At 56.9% G+C, this 22,430-nt stretch overlaps 3 protein-coding genes and 2 non-coding genes across 5 annotated transcripts in view; 2 read left to right on the forward strand and 3 right to left on the reverse strand.

Annotated features, from left to right (window-relative positions):
* The window catches only part of ALPK3 (alpha kinase 3), a 34,207-nt gene extending 24,352 nt beyond the window's left edge, over positions 1-9,855 (forward strand). Inside the window, 9 exon segments of the mRNA XM_035566784.2 lie at positions 1,560-3,564; positions 4,536-4,683; positions 6,144-6,271; positions 6,543-6,578; positions 6,686-6,960; positions 7,300-7,388; positions 7,621-7,838; positions 8,039-8,087; positions 8,250-9,855. Coding sequence (XP_035422677.1) covers positions 1,560-3,564; positions 4,536-4,683; positions 6,144-6,271; positions 6,543-6,578; positions 6,686-6,960; positions 7,300-7,388; positions 7,621-7,838; positions 8,039-8,087; positions 8,250-8,571 — 3,270 coding nt within the window. The 3' untranslated portion in view covers positions 8,572-9,855.
* Positions 1-20,221, reverse strand: part of SEC11A (SEC11 homolog A, signal peptidase complex subunit) — a 145,637-nt gene extending 125,416 nt beyond the window's left edge. The window contains exon 1 of the mRNA XM_050713117.1: positions 20,204-20,221. The gene's annotated coding sequence lies outside the window, so the exon portion shown is untranslated. The remainder of the gene's footprint in view (positions 1-20,203) is intronic.
* On the reverse strand, positions 10,280-21,495 carry LOC118258106 (sodium/nucleoside cotransporter 1-like). The gene is made up of 18 exons (XM_035566683.1): positions 21,473-21,495; positions 18,310-18,400; positions 18,138-18,235; positions 17,941-18,032; positions 17,317-17,506; positions 16,819-16,960; positions 15,950-16,063; positions 15,479-15,556; positions 15,076-15,156; positions 14,648-14,728; positions 14,389-14,514; positions 13,061-13,191; positions 12,686-12,854; positions 12,308-12,505; positions 11,786-11,867; positions 11,182-11,280; positions 10,710-10,821; positions 10,280-10,416 (listed from the first exon to the last, which is right to left on the reverse strand). The coding sequence occupies exons 1-18, from the start codon at positions 21,493-21,495 to the stop codon at positions 10,299-10,301; spliced, it is 2,025 nt and encodes a 674-aa protein (XP_035422576.1). The 3' UTR covers positions 10,280-10,298.
* Positions 20,183-20,254, forward strand: TRNAH-GUG (transfer RNA histidin (anticodon GUG)). Its single transcript has one exon. It is a non-coding gene; the product is annotated as a tRNA-His (tRNA).
* Positions 20,712-20,783, reverse strand: TRNAH-GUG (transfer RNA histidin (anticodon GUG)). The gene has a single exon. It is a non-coding gene; the product is annotated as a tRNA-His (tRNA).
* Positions 21,496-22,430: the final 935 nt, after the last annotated feature.

A 22,430-nucleotide genomic window follows, 5' to 3' on the forward strand; every position in this document is an offset into this window, starting at 1 on the left:
TTTCCCGCAAGCCAGACAGAGCCTTAGCAGTGTTTTCCTGGTTTTGGGACCTATCTGGTCTTTGTGCTTAGGACTTCTCTTTGAGCTGGATTTATCTGTAGCAGAAGAACTTTATAAAACGTCAGCCACTAGCCAGGTTCTGAACATCCACATGCACAAGGGCAGAGGTAAAACTGGGTTTGAATGAAAATCACCCTTGCAGTAGTTCTTGTATAATTTTGAAAATGGTGTTTTTATCGTATTTTTTTTATGTGCCCCTAGTTTAGGTGTTTCACAGTTACTTTAGGAGAGGTGCTTTTCTAAAAAGCCCCCAGCAAGCTCTTCTGAATGAGCTTTAGTTCCTGTGCCTCCAAGCCCCAACTCCTCTTCAGGCAAAGAGATGCCTCCCTTGGCAGCACTGTGGCACAGAGCTCACTCTGAGCGTCCATCTGTGAACCTTGTTTTCCCCAAGCTTCCTCTGTGTGCCGTGATCCTTCACACTCTTTGCATTTGAACAGACGGACTGAGGCTGTGCAGTGACCATCCCCATCCCTTTCTGTGCCACTGAGGACCAAAAACTTCAGTCCTAAGTATGAAGTGCCACAACCCTCTTTACCCATGGACCTCATTTTGGAGGCTTAAAAACTCCTTCAGGAGAAAAACTTGAGCAGCTCTCATCCTCTGCAGGCAGGACATCTCTGCAGAGATGGGGAGGACAGGCAGGTCTATATATAGGGGATGGGGAAGCTGTTGTATGACTGCCCCATTCCCGTGCTTTTGTCCTGAAGCTGCTAGCTGAGCACCAAACAGGCACAGCATATATCGGCGGTATCGCTACCTCCCCTGAGCCTTATCCTACAGAAACAGGTAGTGTCCCTTGGCTGGAAGAGTTCACCAGATCTCCTCGGGATAAAGCTCAGCCATCGCAGTGGGCAGCTCGCTGAAATGTCTGCTAGTGTGCAGCTGCAGTCGGAAACATTTGAGCTTCCCGAATGTCAAAGAAACAGGATGGTCAAATAGCACAGATAACGTCAGGGTGTACAATTTCGCTATAAATCATTTAGGCAGCCTCATCCAGATACTGTGTGACATGCCGATCGCCCCATCTCAGAGTGGAGATTGCAGATATAGTGTCAGGGGAGTACTGACTCTTAAAAAAGAGCATGAATTTTATACAAGGTCTTAGCAGTGGCTGTTGAAAACGGGAAAGCGTTGCTCCTTGGAAAAGGGCTGTGTTGAAGGAGCTTATATGTAAAGCCACTGAGTGTTTTCTGAGATCTGAGAAGCAGATCTCCTGCCTCTTGGTTGTACTGCTGTGTGTTGAAAGGCAGCAGAGTTGGAGCTGACAATGAAAAACCACTTTGTGCAGTGTGACAGGGTGCTGTGGGACTCACTACCATGGGATGATGGCGAAGCAGCAAGGCCCTGGATGAGTGAGTATCAGCAATACCAGGTTTGCACAGTTAAGATTCAGGATTCAAGCAGAGGCTGGGCAGTGCTGCATGGTACAGATGGACCATAAGCACCACTGAGCAGACCCAGACAGTAAAATAATGTTTCCCGTTTTCTTCTTTTACTAGGTTGCAGGAGCAGTGGGACGGTGTGCTAGTGACCTAAAACATCCAGTGTCTGGCCCAACAGTAGATACCGGTCAGCAAGCCAACAAGTTAGAGGAGTCCAAGAAGGAGACTCCGGTTTGCCAGGAGACCAGGGGGTCTGGAAAAAGGACGAACCCCAGGCTGAGGCCTCAGGAGCCACCAAAGCCACCACCAGCAGACCACACACAGCCCCACAAGGAGCATCCTCCCTCTAGGAAACAGTCAGAAGGACATTCCCATACTCTTGAGGGCAGAGAGGCCCAACAAGGACTGTCAAATCAAAATGTCAAGAGCCAAGGTAATAAAGAGCCATTGCCAAAGAAACTGAGTCCTCCAGAGCCTGGAGAAAATACTCCTCCTGAGCAAAATGCACATCAGACGATGGTAAAGGATGGGAAGAGCAAAGAGGCAGGCTTAGAGACATCTGGGAGTGAGCCCTGCACAGAGGCAAGAGGGAGCAGTGTAGCAGAGTCATCCCCTGTGGTGGGAGGGACACGTCTGGGGCTTCGGGAGACTGAAACACCAGCTCCTGCTTCAGTACGAGTGGCCAAGGAAGAGTCGTCCCCTGTGGTGGGAGGGAAAACTCTGGGGCTTCGGGAGGCTGAAACACCAGCTCCTGCTTCAGTACGAGTGGCCAAGGAAGAGTCGTCCCCTGTGGTGGGAGGGACACCTCTGGGGCTTCGGGAGGCTGAAACACCAGCTCCTGCTTCAGTACAAGTGGCCGAAGAAGAGCCAGTCCCCACTCTTGCAGCGGGGACGTTGGCGGCACAGGAGGCACTGCCTGCAGCTCACAGCAGTCAAGGGAAGGAGTCTGCTGCAGGGGAGGCCCCGTCTGGAGCCCAGCTGCTGCCTCCTGCGAGCAAAGCCACGGAAACCAAAAAGGCAGATGGATCTGCCCCACAGGAAGAGTTTCCAGCTAGTGCTTCAGGGGAGGAGAGTGCCAAACAGGTGCCTGTAGTACCTCAGAGGAAGGAAGGAGCAGAGCAAACAGGTGCAGCTCCAAAACAGGAGCCAGCAGCACCTTCGGGCACTTTTGAAAGAGGCACTGAGGTTCAGCCACAAGCACCACTGGTCCTGCCAAGCCCCGAGAAACCTCAGGAAATGACTTTGGAGGAGAAGATGCAGCACAAAAACCTTGTTTCCTCCTTGAAGAGCTACCTCCTGCTGCTTTTAAAAATGTCAGATAGCAGCAACAGTGACACAAAAGAAGATGCTGAGCCCAGGGATGAGGAGCAGCCCACTGCAGAGGAAGCTGCGCTCCCAGAGATAGGCATTGCAGGCCTGAGCCCCCGCACCTCAAGGAGAGTTTTGGAGAAGGTACAAAACAACCAGCTCTTCCAGACAGCAGAGAATTTGCCTCTGACACCCAGGACAACCAGGCGGATCACAGGCCTGATTCATGAGGAATTTGTTACCAGCAAAGAGATGCTGGCTTGCAGGCCTGTGCCACCAAAGAGACGTACAAAGGTGGCTCCTGAAGCAGAGGGGTCATCCCAGCTCTCTGTGCCATCCATCGTGGTGGGCAGCATGCCAGCAGCAGGAGCGGGACAGCCTCCTAATAACGCTCCCAATTTGCCTCCAGTGAGCCCTGAGAAAGAGAGCCCTAGTGACCCTTTGGTTGCGCTACCTTGTGCCACGCCAGAGGAGCTTGCTTCTGGGGCGCGTCGCAAAATATACCTGCCAAAAACGAAGCAAGCTGGGGAGGAAGAGGAGGCAACCCCGGAGAGCCAAGGGCATGCAAGAAGCCCTACTGTTTCACCGCGGCAATCCAGAAAGAGCGCAGCCCTGTTGCAGACACCTGCCCAGGCTCCATCCCCTCCAGCAGAGCAACGCTCGCCAACCCTCATGAGGAAGATGGCCACGTTGGAGGTTCCTAAGCTGTATGATGAACCCACAGGTGACAGCAGCAATGATCCCGAAGTCCCTGAAGATGCTAAGCTAGAAGGGCAGCCAGCAGAATCCAAGAAAGCAAATAACCCATTTAAAGGTAAGGAAAGAGGTAATCCCCATGCAGCACATTTCCCTGTTGCCTATGAAGGGAGCCTGGCCAACCAAGCTGGTGAGAGCCACCTGGGGCCATGTGAGTTTTGTGCATTTGCAGGGTTTTCAACATTGTCTTTTGTCCGCATGAAAGCCCAAAGTGTGCTCCAAGTATTTGCAAAGTCAGATGTAGCTGGGTAAGATGGGCCAGATGCTCATCTGCCCGAGCACAAGAGATGCACAAGCACATCTGCTGCCACCGTTCCCTGCCGCAGTTAGCACAGAGGAGTCAGAGGAAGGCCAGAGGTAGTAGCGCTGAGACTGGCTGTGTCGACAGCCTGGACTTCCCAACCCAAGGGAATGACAGAACTAACTCTCTTGTTCTTGGCCAGCATGCCCCGTTCCTCATGGTGCCTCGTGCTGGTCAGGGCTCCAGTGGGTGTAAGCAGGGTGCACATGCCTCTTCCGCCTCTGTGGTCCATGCTGATGTGTTCCCTGGTGGCAATGACTTAGAAAAAGCTTAATCCTGTTGTTGAGGTGCTTGCAGGAGCCAGCTGATAGCCTCACTGAAATCAGCACTCTTAGAATCATAGAATCACTTAGGTTGGAAAAGACCTCTAAAATCATAAAGTCCAGTTCTTGCAAAAGTAAGGGTAACCTTACTGAATACCTACCTTAGTAGATAAATGTTTCCTCCTACATTGCCTAGTGTTCTTCTGCTTTGCCTCTGGCTGAGCCCCACTAGGCATTGCAGTGCTGTGCCGTTGAGAATATTTGTACCACTTACATCCCATCATATTTAGAGCTCCGAGACCTTCTCTGGGAAGGCAACGTTGTACCAGGCGACGCTGTGCTGATGTACTTGTGATACCCACCACCTAAGTCCGATGCAGCAGCGCTGGGGTAGGCTGGCCTGTCCCCAGAGCTGCAGCCAGCATTGTGTGTCTCACCATCAATCTCTTTGCACCCTGTCCTTAGCTCCGCAGGTGATTCGTAAGATCAGGGCTGAACAATTTTCCGATGCATCAGGAAACCTGAAACTTTGGTGCCAGTTCTTCAATATTTTGAGTGATTCTAAGCTGATGTGGTACAAGGACGAGATCCCTGTAGCAGAAGCACAAAGGAGGTAACCTGCCAGCTCCACTTCATTGTAGTCCTTGTGCATAGCCCTGGGTTCATGTGTTAAATCCAGCTCTGGCCATTGTGTTTACTGTGGTAAAGGTGCCCCTTTTCTTAAGGCTGCATGGGAAGCTCATTGCATGGCACGGTATGTTGTGAACTTTATTTGCTCAGTGCCCTGGGAGGGAGGATTGCTCAGACAGGGAATTGCTGCCCTACTTGTCCTATTGATGCTTCATCTAGAGTCTGGCTCAAGGGCTGATGCTTTGAGTCACGGAGCCCAGGGGAGGGCAGGGGCTGATCCAGACCTTGGAGAGTGCAGGGAAAGTGTTGTGCCCATCTCAGAGCTTGAAAGCTGGGAGCAAACTACAGAACTGGGACCCCAAGTGATACAGGGGAGGGGAGGGCTGGTAGCTGTGCTGGGAGGGCCTGTACACTGCACTTCCATGCAACCAACACTGGCAAGCACCAAAGGAGAAAAAAGTAGCTCTGGTTTTGCTCTCCCTACCCCTTGGCACTGCCCTTGCACAGGAAAAGAACTTCTGTGTGGCTTGTATCTGGGATGCTCCTTTGGGTGTGTTATGGAGAACAGCTTGTGCTCAAGCCCAGGTGAGCTCTAGCTTGTGTGAGAACATCATCCACATTGGATGAGATTTGCCTGATGCCTCTAAGAGTCATGTGAGTGAGGATCCTTTAAAATGGGCAGTCAGAAAGAGATGCTTCTGGGGCACCAGTGATGTCCTGCGGCAGATACTTGAGCTGAGGCAGATGGACTAGGAGTGTCCGTTTCCTTCTAGCTGAACAGTGTGGCCAGCTCAGCCGTGGGTCTCGGGATGAATGTCTCACCTCCTTCCTCTGCAACCTGTTATCCCCTTGCCAGTTCACGCTGGCCATGCAAGGCAGAAATGGGCTTTTGGTTCTTGCGGGGAGCAGTCTGCCTGGTGTGCTGCCACCTTGGCCAGGGGATGCCAGCCCAAAGCTTGGTTCTGCAGGTTCATGTTTTATTGGTTCCTTGGAAAGGGAGAGGTTGCAGGATGGGGAGTAGCGTCTGCCCTCACTCCTGAATGGCTGAAAACGTGGCAGGAAGCTGGACACCTCTGTGTTTGGCTTCCAGCTATCTCATCCAGACAAGCATTTATTAGCCAGATACAGCCCTGACCTAGCCACACTCAGAGGCAACCACCTTTATCAGCATGTAGCCCAACCCTGGCCAGAGTTTGCAGGGCTTGCCTGGGAGATGTGCACATCCGTGAGTATGAAGGGCAAGCCTCCTGATGCCGTGAGGTGCCAGGGGAGCAGCTAGGATGCTCCTGCCTTCCTGCATGCCCACAGGCTGGCTTCCTTTCCAGCCCTCTGCCTGCCCTCCAAAGTCAGCACGGTGCCCACCGCAGCGCCCTGGCTGGTGACGGGGCTCCAGGTGTCCCCATGCACTGCATGAGGCTGACACCTTGCTCTGATTTCTTCCAGTGCTGGCGATGAGGGCCAGGCAGCCTTGGCCATCGTGCAGGCATCCCAGAAGGACTGCGGGGTCTACCGCTGTGTGATCAGCAATGAGTACGGCACTGACTCCACAGATTTCCTGCTCAGCCCGGAAGGTAAGGAGCCTTCAGCAGCCTGGTGGGCTCTTACAGCTGCCAGGGTGTGCGGTGGGGTGGCATGGCGAGCCACAGGGAGGGTTTGGTGCTGGGCTGCAGAGCGGGAGCCCTGCAAGCCACCTTGGCAAGGTGCATCTGCCTCCACGTGCTGCTTTGTGAGCAATTCGTGCCTTCCTCCTTGCCATCCCTCCGTGTGGAAGTGTGTGGGCCCTGAGGCAGGATGGGATCCTGGCTGAACCCTGACTCCTCTCCTGCTTTGTGTCTCCTCCAGTGCTGTCAGGATTTATCTTGCGGGAAGAGATCGAAGGTAAGGGTGATGTGCTGACAAGCTGCTGCCCCCACCACCCCACCTTGCTGTGGTGTGGGCAGGACGTGCCTGCGTTGTCCCTTCTCACCATCTCTTCCCTCCACCAGTTGGAGAGGAGATCGAGATGACGCCCATGGTGTTTGCGAAGGGCTTGGCTGACTCAGGCTACTGGGGGGATAAGTTCTTCGGGCGTGTGGTGAGTGAGGACATGGAAGTGGGTGCTGGCTTCCTGCGCAAAGCCTGCCGTGCGAGAGCCATCTACGGCCTAGAGCCCATCTTCGAGTCCGGCCACACCTGCGTCATCAAAGTGCACAATTTTATTGTCTTTGGGACCAAGAATGAGAACAGCCTCCTCGAGAAGAACTATGATATCACCATACAGGTGGGCACTGCAGGCTGGCACTCTTGTGGGGAGACCCCACTTTTTCCCCATCTGTTGGCACCATGGTCCCCAGCTCTATGCCTGCTTTCTTTATTTCCTTCCAGTTTTTGAATGCTTTGGATGGGTCAAGCCATATCCCTGTGGGCTTCAGCCCTTCTCTCTGAGCAACTCAGAGCTGCTCAGAGCTTTCCTGACACTTATCCTTTGACTGCTGGGACAGGGGAACAACTGGGAGTGGGCCCAAGGGATGCTTTCCCAGGAGGGGGGTCCCAGGGCTTTGTTGCAGGCTGGTTGGCACAAGGAGGGACAGGGCCCTGACTCTCCTGCTTGAATCTCCAGGAATGTAAAATCCAGAACTCTAGCCGTGAGTACTGCAAGATCTTTGCTGCTGAGGCACGAGCCGTCCCTGATTTTGGAGCAGTGCCTGAGTAAGTAGGGTGCTGCAGCCCCTTGGGCTTGACAGTGGGGCAGAGCTTCTTGGGAGATGGTGGGAGGGTTCTCCATGGGGCACTGGGGACATACCAGAGGGCAGCAACTTCTTCTCCTACTCTCAAGCAGGAGACGTTTGGGGGGAAGGCAAAAGCCAGAGACTGATGTGTGGATCTCCATTTGCTGAGCTGGGAAAGCTGGTGCTTACCCCAGCTGTGTGCTACCACACAGGATAATTCCTCTGTACCTGATTTACCGACCGGCCAACAACATCCCTTACGCCACGATGGAGGAGGACCTGGGTGGGCCCTGTGAGCAGTACTGTGTCACCGAGAGAGATGGCAGCTTGGTGGCACGAGGCACCTCGGAGATTGTGCTCAAATGCTGTGCCTTCCAGCATTGGGTATACCAGTGGACGAATGGAAACATCCTTGTGACTGACATGGAAGGTAAAGGGATATTCCCACCCAATTCCCGTGGCCCTTCACCACTCATGGGCTTGCAAAAGGAGGAGAACTAGCCCCAGCCTTGCCCTCCTGACTGTTTCCCGATGTGCCTTGGAGCCCTGCTTCAAGGGTGATGAGCTGCCCTTGGCTCCAGTGCCCATCCTTGCCTGGGCAGGGACTGGTTGTCCTCCCTTTCATTGCAGGAGTGGGCTGGAAGATGACCAATGTGCGGATAGCTACCAACCTCAAAGGGTGAGTGACCCTCCAGATGGTGGCATAGGGTGGCCTCATGCTCCCCAGCTCCGCTGCTTGCGTGGTGTGGGGCACGATAGTAAGCGCGGCCGGGCTCCATCCTCGCCATCCGGTGGGACGTCTCTGAGCACGAGGTGAGGCTGAGTGTGTCTGTGTTGGCAGGTACCAGGGGCTGAAGGAAAGCTGCTTCCCCTCCCTGTTGGAGCAATTCGCAGCCACTCACCAGTGCAACCATTACTGCAGCATCCTGGGCCTGAAGACTCTGGAGCCAGCCAAACCCAAGGGCCCCAAGAGCCCCTCCACAGGCAGGAAATCAGCCCAGTCCAGCCCCCAGCTTCCGAAGAAGGGGATGGCGAGTCCCCAGGGCACCCGGAAGGCTACTGTGAGCCCCAGGAGCTCCCGGAGAGCAGTGGAAGCAGGGGAGGCCCAAGCAGCCTCCAAACTCAGGTCTGGAGAGGGCAGCGGGTCTGGTTGCCCGCAGTAGTCGGAGCTGCGGCCGTGGGAACCCCCACTCCGCCCACCAGCCCAAGCAGCCGGAGGGCAGCGTGCGACCGCGTGCTGCAGCTGCTCTCATCCCTTTGCTCCTGCCCCGGCTCGTCACGTTTGTGTTGTGTGGTGTGTGCTAGCGCAAGCCACTCGGCTGGCTTCGCAGCAGGGCCGGCACAGCTGTGGGCATTGCGGCACCCACCCGTGGGCCCCCTCTCACAGACCTCTCTATAGAAGCTGCGTGGGGCTGTGCACGCCCCTGCACTGGGACTTGCTTTCCACTCCTGCCTCTTTCCATTTGGCTTGCTTGAACTGGTGCATTCAAGACATGGGCCGTCAGAACAGCTGCCTCAGGCTTTGCCTATACCGTGCCTCATTCCTGGCGGTGTCCCAGGAGCCGACCAGGAGTATGGGCTCTCCTCCTGGCTCCCAGCTCTTTTCTGCTCCCCCAGCACGTGTCACCACTCCTGTCCGTCTTCATGTCCTCCGTAAAGCCCAGACAGTGCTCGGTGTCAGGGGTGTGAACCAAACCAGAGCCTGACTGGTCCTTTGCATGCTGATTTAAATTGTTTTGCTGCAGTGGGGTTTAGCGGTGAGCTGCAGCACTTGTGCTTGCCTGCTGCTATTGCTTGGGGTTCTGGGGTGCAGGCCAGCCCCGTGGCAGGGTGCTGGTGTCAGTGCCAGCAGCTGCATGGGGCCAGAGTTGCACCCCTCTCCTGGCCTCTCTGGCCGGGTGGGTGCTGAGGGCAGTGGTGCTGCTACAGGTAAGGATGCTCTACCTCACATGGGGCGCCCAGGAGTGGGGCATTGCTGGCCGCGTGTGGTTAGCGTCACCCCTGCTTGGCGCAGTTACCCCAGTGGCAGTGTCTGCCCCTGTCCCTGCTGCCCTGGTGCCAGACAGAGGTCAGTTCTGGGCCCCAGGGCCGTGTGCTCTGGCCGTGGTGGGAGGCATCGACGAGTGGGCAGCGGTGCTCCTACTGCGAAGTAAAGCTCCCCACAGTGGGACAAGCCTCCTTCGTCTCACCCCATCACCTTCCCTAGGGCTTTGGAGAGGCGTGCTGGGTGACAGCAGTGCCACACCTAAGCATGGTGAGGGTGGTGGCATCCGAAACGGTGACTCGCTGCAGCCTGGCAGAGGAGGGAAGGGGCTGGGCTGGGAGTGAGGTATGCTCCAGTGCCCTGGTGCTGTCGTCAGATCATTGTAAAATAATGATGTACATACATGGCCGCCTTGGCAAATGGGTGTGCTCGAGTGCAATAAAGTGAGAAGGACTGGCCTGTTCCCCGGCGCTGTGGTCGCTATGGAAAAGATGAACCCAAGCACGGCGGGACGGGGAGGCTTGTGTCTGGGGAAGGAAGCAGCTTCAGCTGACAGCTTTACCCCATCTACGCCTGTTGTGGGGAGAGGAGAGGGGCTGGGGCTGGGCCCGGGCCCTGAAGCTGGCACCTGGTGAAGGCTCGGCTTGCAAGGTTTGCAGCAAAAAACAGCTATGGGGAGCTTCAGTCATGGGTACGTACAGCCTGAGGTTTATTTTGGAGCAGTTCCCCTGTGTCCAAGGGGCCAACACCCAGGGCTGCTGGTTGCAAGGTGCATGGTGCTGTCTTTCACTGGAGTGGAGAAGACCAGACACACATATCCATGCTGGTTTTTTTCGTGCCTCTGGGACTGGCACGTGCAGACCCCGATGTCCCTTTGAGCCGGCAGCAGCCTGTGAGTTTCAGGGTTCACCATGTGCAGGATGTGTGGTTGTAGTGCCCGCAGCACTGCATCAGGCATTGCACGCTTTCCGCCTGGCCATCCCAGACTCCAGTGAAGGAGAGTGTCCCATTCTCCAGCACCGTGCTGAAAGGAGAGAGAGGCACGATCAGGCCTAGAGCCACCCTACCACCCCCATCCCAAAACTGATGGTTCAGAGGCTCACGCCGGGCTCCTCATCCTCCCAGATGAGAGAGCCAGAGAGCTGGCTTGCTGGGTGCCGACTGTGCCCAGCTGCCTGAGGGTGAAGGAGATGGGATGTGCGTGCGAGCTACACGAGCCAGTCCCATCCCAGCCCTGTCTGCCACCCCCATGCACACGGGTCCCCAGGCAAGACCACATAGCTCCAGACCCTTCCCAGGGCCCGGCCACACACCTACCTAGCAAAGAGTTGCTTGCAGCACGTGTATATGGGGTAGCTGGTAGAGGTGAAGTTGGTGGTGCTGAGGAAGGTCACGCAGTCGCTCACCTCCTTTGGCATGTACATGAGGCCTGCGGGACAAGGCCTCGTGGTTTGGTCTCTGAGGGACCACACACTCAAATCCCACACCCTGACCAAGCTTGCACACCCAGTCCCATGCACCACATCCTCCCAGCTGGCTGCAGCAGTGGGAGCTCCTCACAATGCCTCAAAATCCACCCTTGAAATATCCCAGTTGCAGCCCAGATGAGGGTGAGGAGCCCCAGCAGAGCAATGGGATTTGGGGGATGCTGACAAACTGCCACAGCAGGGAGAGGGCAGAGGGTTTAGAGGCCCTGTCAGAGCCATGGGGGCGGCAGCCAGCCTTCCTACACCTGCACCAGCATTCGTAGGGGTGTTCAGTCCTTTGCCCGTTCTCCCCAGGGACCTACCTGCCAGGCAGGAGTTGAGCATGGAGACGCAGATGCCGGTGAGCAGGGCTCGCAGCACAACGGAGGCAAAGTCGCCCTTGCGGTGGGGAACAAGGGAGGCTGCGGGGACAAAGCAGAGAATAGGGCAAGTCAGATCCTTGCTCTGCTTCTGGCCCCAGTCAGGGACACAGAAGAGACATGTCCCAGGTCCCCATCTGGCTCTGCCATCCAGTGCCCTGCCCAGCCACGCTGGTGTAACATCGTGTTTGGTGGTCCTGGCCATGGCCCAGCCTGTCTGCCCAGCCTATGGTGGGGGGTGTTGGCAGAGTGCCGTGCCCGCCCTGCACCCGTGAGGGATCAGTCAGAGCCCTTTGGGCTGGAGTCTCTGTTCCTTGCTTTGAACTTTGGATTTTGAACCTCTGTTCATGGTGGCACCTCAGCTTGTGGGACGTGCAGGTGACCTTGCCCATGGTACGCTGCAAAATCATCTGTATCTCATGTAAGTCCCATTCCTTAGCTGCGTGCTATCAGAGACTGAACGCTGAGGCTTGAAGGCAGCAAATTCCTTCCGCCCACAGGTCCCATTGCCCCATGCCCAAGCCCCCAGGACATGGGTCACACTCACTCAGGCCTCCCAGCATGATCCCGATGGAGCTGAGGTTGGCGAATCCACAGAGTGCAAAGGTGCTGATGATCTCAGCACGCTCCTGGAGGGCACAAAGGCAGGGGACAGTCACCTCAGCCCAGCAGCAGCCCCACAGCACTCTGTGCTGAGCACCATGTTGTAGCTCCCAGCCCAGCTAGCCGGGATGGAGATAAGTCCCCACCCCAATCCTTTCTACTTCAGCTTTTTTTTGGCAGCAAGGAGGCAAGGGAGGGACAGCCTGCCTGTGGAAGAGGTCGGGCTGGCACCATGGGGGAGGCCCTACAGCATCATGATCTGCCCTGCCGGAGAGCAGAACCAGTGGGACGTGACTTCAGTGGGTCCTTCAGGATGACCCCGAACCCAGTAGTGAGTGGACTCTAGTCTAGTTGGCTGTAGGTGTCCTCCCATCCCCCTAACCATCACTCCCCTGCCAGGCCCCGTGCCCTGTTTCAGCTGGCTCCATCACTGCCCCGTGCCCGGCGGGGTGGCAGTTGCCCTCACAGATATCCACTGCTTCTGGCCCCCGTTCCACTCCTCCAGGCCTTCCAGCCGATTCTTCTTGTATGTGGCCAGCTGCTGGTATGCCACGAACTCGTTCAGGAAGATCTTGATCCCCAGGAGCTCGGCCACCAGTGGTGAGTCTGCCCAGTCTGCCCCCATGAGAAAGGCCACGGGCATGAGGACGTAGGAGCAGATCATCTGGGAAGAGCGCACCAGGAGGGAGCAACGCAGAGCTGAGCCTCTGTGTAGCCCCCAGCTTGGGCACCCGCTGCCAGCGTTTGCCAAGCACCAGCAAGGTGAACGCTAGGCAAGGAGGAGTCTCAGCAGTCTACTGAGGCAGCGGGCAAAGGTGGGGATGGGCAGGGGATTTGGGAATACCTGAAAGGAGAGGCCTTTGATGTCCACCATCTCCCCGAACCAGAGTAAGGCAGCATTGATGAACTCCAGCACCGCCAAGAAGGCAATGAGGTTGGCTGCGATGTTGGCCACGAGCCCCACCGAGGCAGCAGCCCCACTGCTAGCAGCTTCCAGGATGTTCTGCTCTTCCCTGGGAGAAAAAAGACCCAGACAGGCTCACGTGGCCAGGCACCTCCAGTGTGAGGTTGGTCTTGCTCTGTGGATGTACTGTGCTGTCTGCATGCCACAGGGTCTCCCAACCTTCTGCCACCTGCAAGACCCGAATTACTCCCGCAACTTCCCTGCTGTGGCAGGATGTGTGCGACCTCACTGCCCCATCCCTCTGCTCCCACTCACCCACTGGAGATGTGGATGCTTTCTTTGCCCTTGAACTTGGACTCTTCCACTTCAGGGTAGACCAGTTTGGACATAGCAAGGGCACAGGGTGCAGCCATCACGGAGGCTGCAATCAGTGATGCTGCGTCTATCTGCAACAGGCAGACCGTGGGCTCAGGCGCTGCACCTCCGTGCAAGGCTGCACAGGGCTGCCCCAAGACATGGCCAGCAAGGGCCAGCAACACCTGGAGCAGTGCAGGGCTCTCTGTTTGCTCAGGGTCGGAAAGTGTCTCTGCATTTCCCATCTTGGCCATTGAGGATGTGTAGGTCTGGATGGAGACATTGCTGGAGCCGCAGCAATCATAACCTCAGAGATGTTAATCTGTTGTTGTCTGACTTAATCTTGATGATTTTTGTCCCCTCCCTGTCCCTTTCTATCATTATCAGAGCAATAAGTTGTGCAACATTGTGAACTTCTACCCCCGACGAACAGCCAAGCTCCCAGCAGGAGCAGCGTATTACCATAACAGCCTTGTCTCACCCCTCCCCTGCCCTCTGCGTGGCAATTTCTCATTTCTCTGTGCTTTCACCCTTGGCTCCCTCCTTAAGGAGCTTAATTAATGTTTAAATAGCAGTAGCTCAGCCAGAAGGTCAAGGGGAAGGTTTATTCCCCATTATGGAGCACTGATGAGGCCACATCTGGGCACCATGTCCATCTCTGAGACAACGATGAACTGGTGAGAGCATTCCCAGAGGGCTGCGGCACAGGACAGCCAAGGAGATGCTGGAGGAGCTGGGCTTGTTCGGCTGGGAGAAAAGAGAGCTGAGCAGGTGGGAGCTGCAGTTCCCATGTACTTAGAAGGGGGCTGAAGGGAAGACACTTCTCAGAGGTGCCTGGTGAAAAGGTGAGAAGCACAGTACAGGTTGCTGTGGGGAAATTCCTGCTGGACATAAGGAAAAAAATGTTCCCAGTGAATTGGGGCATCCGTGGGGCAGACCAGAGAGGTGTGGGGGGGTAATGATAACCTGGATGAGCACCCTGCTCGGGCTTTGCCATTACCCAGTCTGGGCAAGAGGGTGGACCAGAGACCTCTAAAGGGGTCTTCCAGGTTAAATTATTCCCTGATTCAATGAGAAGATTTACCCTGATTGCTGTGGGAGGGTCCCTAGCAGAGCTCTGGAGTTTTGGCGAGGCCAGCAGAGGTGAGGTGAGACTGGGCATGGAGGCCCCTTGCCCCTTATGGAAGAGGACCACAGTGGGTCTTTTTCCCCCACAATCTGAGGGCAGTTCTGGCATGTCAGGACCCCTGAGCAGGGAAAATGTGGCTTATATCTGCCCATGCACTCACCCCAAAGGATATATAGGCTCCCATCACACTGCCTGCAATGGTGGAAAAGCCCCCAGTCATCACAGCATGGATTTCTGAATAGGTCATGTCTGCAAGGTACGGGCGGATGAGCAGTGGGGCTTCGGTCTGTGTGAAAGAAAAGCCTCTGTTGTCACCATGCAGGGCTGTAGGTCTCCTGGGAAGGGAGGAGAAGACCCTTCCTCTGGGGCAGGCTCAGCCGCAAGGACTGAGGAGCTAGATCTCCTGCCCAGAGCCTTACCTGTCCCACAAAAATGTTCCCCGCCACGCTCAGGGTCTCAGTAGGGGTGGTGCCCATTGAGATCTGAAGCAGCCAGGAGATCTGGGGAAAGACAAGGCCACTGTGTTCCCAAAGGCTCCTGACACCCTACCACCCACCCTGTGAAGCAGAGCACTGTTTGGTCCTCCAGCCTGCCCTTGCCAAGCTGCATGGTGGTGATCTCCAGAAGTGCCCAAAGACCAGCTAGCACCATCAACCCCAGGGCTGGGCTTTCTCAGGAAGATGTGCACAAAAGAGGGGTCCTGTGTCTATCATTTTAGCAGGACAAGTCAAACCAAATTAGTACCATCCCAATTTTCCAGGGACATCCATCAACTTTTCATTGTGGCTGCAGAAACCACCAGGTCCTTCTTTCCACCACCATCACAGAGCTAGACACGAGGCCCTACCTTCAGGATGAGCCACTGCATGGCACCGAGGTAATAGAGGATGGACATCACACAGCTGAAGAAAACAACGATGGGCAGAGTCTGCAGTCAAGACACCAGGGTGCAGGATTAAAGGGGAGTTGAGCAGCGCATCTAAGTACACTTGGGGACCAGGCTCCCCTGCCACATGGGCTGGGCATAGCATGGTGTTGCATATTCAGCCCACACTATTGGGGTGCCACAACACTGGGCCAGGCCAGCAGGAGGGACAGGGACCAGTATAAATTCCCCATGGCTCTGAGGAGGTCCATGGGTGGGAACAAAGCTAAGGGAGACCCATCCTTGAGCTGGTTGAGCTCTGGACAAGGCCAGAAGAAAACCAGGCTCTGCCTCTCCCTCCCCACATCCCATTCCCCAAGCTGACCTGAAAGGCAAAGACTTCTTCAACGAGCGTGTTCCCGAAGACAAAGACGGAGCCAGCTTTGGTGTAGCCCAGGAAGATCTGCAATTGGGGATGTCATATGGTAAGAGGGAGATCTCCATGAGCTCTTCCCCTGACGTCTGTCTTCTGCCTAGCAGGTGACTGCCCCCGCAATCCCACAGCTAGATTCATTGCCCCAGCAGATAAAGACCCCGTGAAACTTAAGCTGGGGATAGTGGTGGGGTGTCCCTGAGGCACGGGGCACTACTCCAGCCTGCAAGGGACACTGTGCCAAAGGGCCTGGGCTGTGCCACAAAACCAGGAAAGAGCTGGCTTTTCTCCAGTCTCAACAAGAATGCTGGTGTGCATTCCCTGCTGCTCCTCCAGCCCATGCCACGCTCAGCTCTACTTACTGGTCGCAAGGGGAGCTACCTGGAGGGCTTAAGCATGGGATGGGGTGAGCAGAAACAGTACCTGGATCTGGTCACCCAGCCACTGGAAAGCTTGGATGCCAGGGGTTGTTCGGAGGATGAAGAGTCCAATTACGAATTCCAAGGCAAGACCCCAGAAAACAGCTCTCCAGGACACCTGGGGACCAAGAGTAGAATGAGGACCAAAGTGTTACCAAAGCCTACAGACTTACCTCTCTGGCTTCCTGCCCTTTCAGTGGCTCTTGGGTGATGGTCATGGGGATGCTATTTGTCAGAAATCCCCTCAGAAGCCAGGTTGGTGATAGAGGAACGAGACAAGTTGGTGGGAGTCAGGAAATGGCTGGTGAAATGTAGCTTTCCAGGCTTGCCAGGGAGGAAAAGAGCAGTGGAGACCTTCTTGTGGTAGTACAGACCCCCTAGAGCAAAACTGCCTGTTCACTAACACTTTGGAGGAAGGGGATGGAGGGATTGCCCAAAACATTGAAAAGGGCTGGATTGGAAACCCCTGGGACTTCAATCACTTCTGCCCCTCCACCCACAGGCACCTGAAGCTCAGGTACGGGTCTGGTGCTGGGTCTCTGGGTCTGCCCCAGTACTAAAGACATGGTGGAAAACAGGATGGGGGTACCACGGGGGAGCCCTGGGTTGAGCAGCAGGCAGGAGAGCAGTATGGTGGCCTTGGGGCTCCAGCCATCCAGCCTGGGCTCTGCTCCCCAGGCTGTGGCCAGCTCTGCCCAGGGGCCCTGCTGGGCTTTTGCGTCCTCCAGGGAGCCTGTGGACTTCTCCCCTGCTCCAGCCATGGGCCATCAGGGGATGATAATGGGAAAGAAGCATTTGTTCCCCACATCCTCCTCAGCTCTCAGTGCTGGGTGGCCACCTCTTGTGAGGCCATGCCACACCTGAAACACATACTGCGCTGTGGTGCTTGGAGAAGATGAACAGAAACAGCAAAATAAAGCAGAAGCCAGCTAATGAGATGAGCTGCTCTGGATTTCTGGCGGTGTCCAAAGCCAGCCACGTGACCAGGCCGCCCAGGAGGACCACGCTCAGCAGCCTGCAAAGTAAATCCCAGACTGTCACAGAGAGGAAGTCCCCATGAAGGCAGGAGCTAATTGTGCGGGAGATGTGACCCTACGGGACATGCATCTGATGAAACCTGGGGCTCAGATGCAAATGAGGGGTACAACTAGCCATCAGGCTACTGAGGTAGAGAGGTGGTGGCAAGCCATTTCTGCCATGGCTTTTACATGGCAGGGTCGTGCCTCATCACCCATGAGGTGCCTGCACAACACTAGGGCACATGCCCAGTGCCACCAGCTATCGGTCACGCCTGCCCCGCTCTGGCCGGACGACCACAGGATAGGGGACGCAGGCTCTGGGGAAATGCGGCCCTGTCTCTTCCTCACTCACCATTTCAGCCATGGCCAGGACTTTTGGAAGCATTTCTGAACGGGGCTGAGGAGCAGCAATACCTTTGCCCCACAGTGCTTCTTGAAGAGGCTCCATAAGATGAAGAAGACAACCACAGCAGTTATGATGAGCAAGGCAAGGGCTCGCTGGAAGTTGAGCCAACAGGCCGCAATGAGGTAGCACAGGTAGGCTGGAGAAGGCACGTAGGGGGTCAGAAACATCAGAACCATAGGGATTCACAATACTAACTGTGGCAAACAATGAGGTCTGTTTCCTCAAAACATCCTTCCCTGGCCACCCTTGAGGCTCTTGTTTATGCGTGAGGAGGATTTAGGTAGCACCACCTGAGCAGCCAGGCTCCTTGGTGACAGCATCTCAGCTGTTTGGGTGCACACGGAGTGAGAAGAGGCAGAGCAAACTCTTTGTGTAAGCAGAGAAAGGGGAGGACAGTGAGGTGCAGGTAGCTCATGGACAGGAGCAGCGGCGTGAGGGGGACTTGGATAATGGGGCTGGTGAGCATAGACACAACCTCCATGTGAGCAGTGGTGCCTGGTGCTCAGAGGCTGGGGGCAGAGCCAGCCCAGGGGATGTGGAGATGGGGTCTCAGTGCTGGGAAGTCCTCACCTGCTCCAAGGATCCCCCAGAAGACTATCCGCAGTGTCTTGGCATGAGCCTTGCAGAAGCGCTTTGCCTTGGATGCTGGCTGCAGAGCCTTCCTGGGGAGAGTCACACACCATTTATCCCGAAGATCAGCCCAATTTCAGACTTGCTATGACCACTGGAAATACTTTACGTGCATGAATCTACAGGGGTTATCCTACCTGCAGTATGAGGAGACTCTCCCTTTCCCTTCTCCTCGCCTTTCCTCCTTGCTCCCACCACGCGGACCATCATGGTCCTCGTGGAGTCTCTCCTCACCCTGGAAAACATTGTTAGCTGGAGCACCCCAAGCTGCTCCTGTGGCCCTGTGGGAGGGGAAGGGGGGGGGTTTACCAGGGATTCGAAAGCTGGGTTGTCTATGCCCTTCTCAAGGTTGTCCAGGGATATCTGGTTTTCTTCCATCTCCAGGTGCGCTATTGCTTCACTGCATTAGAGAAACAGCACGGTGAGGGACCAGCTGGCCGGAGAGAGAAAGCTGGAATCAGTTCTGGGAGGGACAAATATCTGACCCCTGTTGACAGTTTGGGGTCTCTGAGGAGAACACCCTTTGTAGTTAGCATTCAGAGCATCTCCTGCACCAGCAAAGCACCAGACCATCCCGTGGTGTCCTCAAGCCATGGGGCTGGTGCGCTGGCTTGCTTGTTCTCCTGTAACTATGGGAGGGTCCTTGCTCTTCCATGCTTCCAAAGAATTACAGGAGAGGATTAGACCCCAGCAGTGCTGCAGGGAGAGCTAGCACCCCTCCTCCAAGGTGGAGAAGATGTTTGCAAAAATGTTGTGGGGGTTTGCGAAAAATAAGAGTGGTCGCATGTCCCATCAAGAGCTCTTGGAGCACCCGTGTCCTTCAGACGAGGATAAGGAAGGTCTTTTCCTGATAGTAACTAGTACAGCACAGGAGTGATGGGTAGGAGTAAACTGTGATTTGCATGGGGACTAGTCCTAAAGGAGGATTGTACTGGGAGAACTGGTCCAGCAAAGTTAGAAGAACCAGTGTTCCCACCAGTGCAGGGCTCCTTGCAGCATCTCATTTGGCCACCCGACCGCTACCTCTACCTGGAAGAAGGACAGGGGAAGTGCAGAGAAGTCACAGAGAAGGCAGCGGGTGACTGCAGGAGCACTTTTGCGTGAGGACAGAGGGAATGGCGAGGAGTCCTTGCTCTGGAGGTGTGCATGTCAGGACGGCAAGGACAAGGTGGAGAGGGAAGGACCCCTCCAGCCCAGGGACCTCCCCCAGCACCTCCCAGTCCCAGGGTCTGGGGACCCCCTCGGAGCTTCCCCAGTGCTCCCAGCTCCCCCCAGAGCTGCAGGCACTTGCACCCTGAGGCAGGGGGGGTCCAGTGCCCACTCCCCCCCCCATGGCTCTGCTGCCTTTTATTTTGCCAAGGCCTCCTTGGCCGCCCTCCGCCCTGGGAGTGGTGCCAGGTGGGCAGGCAGACAATCAACACCCCCCTCCCATGCCCCCTGTGCCCCCTGTGTGGGGACATGGTGCCCCCCACGGTCCCTGCCCGGCCGTGGGACAGCACAGCCACGCGTAGGGCCCTTGTCCTTGTCCCCCACCCCAGTCCCTGAGCCCGCTGGGCCCCAGTGCTCACCCGCCAGCCCCGCAGCTCCGGCCTGGTGCCGTGCAGTTACGGATTAACAGCTCAGTCCAAAGAGCTGGGTCAACCCATAGCGATAGCTCGGCTCCTCCCGGGCTCACGCCCTGGCGCCCAGCCCTGGCCGCACCGTCAGCCGCGAGGGTGCTCGGCGGAGCACGGCGGGGCGGCCACGGCAGCACCCTGCGGCCAAACCCCTGCGGTGCTCCCGTCCCAGCGGGGAGCTTTGCAGGAAGCAAGCTGGAAGAAGAAATGCCAGGAAAAAATTCTAAAAGGGCGTTAGGCAGAGGGATATGGCGGCGCAAAGTTGCATTAGGCAGAGGGACGCAGGATGGACGGCCAAAGCCTGGCTTGGAAACAACTTTTCGAGGCAGGACGTTGCAGGGTGCACCCCCCGCGGGCATGCACGGCGCCGGCATCACCCCGCTGCGCTGAGTGCCCGTTGCCGCGGCCAACCCCGAGCACCAGCGGCGGGGGTTTTGCACCTCCCCAGCACAGGCCGCGGGGAGCCCGGCCCCCAGGCGCTGCCTGCAGGGGGCCCCGCCCGGCCCCGCCCCCCCTGCGCTTAACAGCGCGCCCGGCGAGCTTGGCGCCCAGAGCCCCGGTAGCGCGCCGTGATCGTATAGTGGTTAGTACTCTGCGTTGTGGCCGCAGCAACCTCGGTTCGAATCCGAGTCACGGCATCGCCCCGGCGGTACCACGGCACACGGGCTCCGATATGTTTTTGTTTTTTTTTTTTCTCATTCCTCTCCTTTACCAACGTGTGCCAGCGCGCCCATTCGCATCGCCCCCGCCACACGGACGCCTTGCACGCCCGTCCCGCTCGGTTCCACAATTTTCGCTCGGGGGAGCCCCGCGGCGGTAACGCGGCCTCGGGGGCCGGCGGGGGGCCTGGCTCCGGTCCCCGGCCGTGCCCGGCAGCTGCGGCAGGGCCCCCGGGCGCCTTCCCCGGCCCGGCGAGGCGGCGGAGGGAGCCGGTGGGGGTAGCGGTGGCGGGGGGGAGGGAACGAGCGAAAATTGTGCAAAAAGCGGGGCGAAAGTGTAAATAGGCGACGCGAAGGGCGCGCTGGAACATGTGGGGAAGGAGCGGAATAAGGGAAAAAAAATCGGAGCCCGTGTGCCGTGGTACCGCCGGGGCGATGCCGTGACTCGGATTCGAACCGAGGTTGCTGCGGCCACAACGCAGAGTACTAACCACTATACGATCACGGCGCGCTACCGGGGCTCTGGGCGCCGAGCTCGCCGGGCGCGCTGTTAAGCGCAGGAGGCGCTGAGCTCACGGCGGGGCGGGCCGCGAGGCGTTGCCATGGCGACGCGGGGGGGGGAAAGGGGCGGCCCCCTCCTCCGCTCGGCAGTGTGCGCCTGCGCGCCCCGCGCGGCCGTGCCCTCAGCGCCGTGTGGGCTGCTGGCGGGGCCGGTCGTGGAGCGTCTGACAGGGTTTTCACGTTCATAACGGCCATCTAGTTCTGGTTGAATTTGATAAAACCAAGGCTCACAACAAAGGAGCTCTGCATCAGAGGAGGCGCTCCTGTCACTCCGTGCCTGTATACCAAAAGAGCTCGGAGGTGTGAAGGGAGATGGAACGGGCCTTTTCTGGCCCCCCTTTGCCCGTGCCCATCTCCTTCTTTCCTCAGCCTCTGCTGTTAACGTGTCCCAGGCCCTGGTGTATGTGCTGGTCCCTCAGTGGCAGTGGGAACCGCTGCGTCTCCACAACACCAAACCCGGGAGCTGGTGGATGAGGGGCTCTCTGGTGGTATCTCTGAATGCCCCGTGTGCCTGGGTGGCTTTTGTCCACCTCCTGCCCCAGTGCTGCCTTTCACCTTCCCTTGTCTGCACCCAAAGGGTCCCAGTTCACCCTTCCCGCAGGGCTACAGTGGTGCTCCTGCTCATCTGTGGCCAACCTTGTCACCATCTGTGTCCTCATGCTGGGCCTAGAGTGGGTGCAGCATCCTGGTGTGTGTGTCTGCTCTCATGACTGGCGAGTTTAACGCTGTCATCAGCCCCACAGAGACACGAAGATACGAAGACAGGACAGGCATCACTGAGCAGTGGAGATGGGGTCATCACAACCCGTGAAACTCAAGGCATGGGATAGTGGAGGGAGAAGTCCTTGTCCTGTTCTGTGCCTGGCCCTGGGCAATTGCTGTGTTGGACCAGCGCGGCTGTGGTGGGGAAGAAGCAACCAAAAGAGAAGGTGGGGTGGTGTGGAGATGCAGAGCATCTCTGGCAGGACATGCTGTCTGTGCCTGGTGGGGATGGAGGACCTCCAGCGATGCACGCAGCGAGCAGGGGATTCCTCCCTGAGCGTGGTGTCCACCAAGGTCTTGATCCTGGTTCTCGGCCTGAGCTGGGTGCTCGCCCGGCTGCATGCTGGGTGCTGCACACTCGGTGTGCATGGTGCTAGTTTCTCTGCAGACAGGAAGGAGGTGGCGGGGCTCATGCTTCGGATGCTCGGCTGTCAGAATAACAATGATCTCAGCTGCTGGAACAGACACCACCAAGATAAACACTGTGGTGATAAGGAGGAATCAGCCAAACATGGAAGTGATCAGGGAGGTGGCGAGTGGATGTGGAGATAAGTGCCAGGGCCTGGCAGGTGTGGATAAGGAGGTGTGAAGCTGCTGCCACCCATCACTGGCAGTGGTGGGGCTGTCCCAGCACAGCTTCCTGCCCATGGGATGCCTTCCCCAGTGGGATTTGGATGTGAGCACTCCTAAAGAAATCATGCCGGGTTTTCAGGACCCCAACAGGTTTTTTACTGTGTAGTTTTGTCCACAGGATGTTGCTGATCTCCCTGGGTGGTTTGGACCTGCCAAGGCATGTAGGGGAAAAGGGGCGCGTGGTATGGGGGGACTGTCC

This window comes from Cygnus atratus, chromosome 11, assembly GCF_013377495.2.
Source record: "Cygnus atratus isolate AKBS03 ecotype Queensland, Australia chromosome 11, CAtr_DNAZoo_HiC_assembly, whole genome shotgun sequence".
Classification (NCBI taxonomy): domain Eukaryota; kingdom Metazoa; phylum Chordata; class Aves; order Anseriformes; family Anatidae; genus Cygnus; species Cygnus atratus.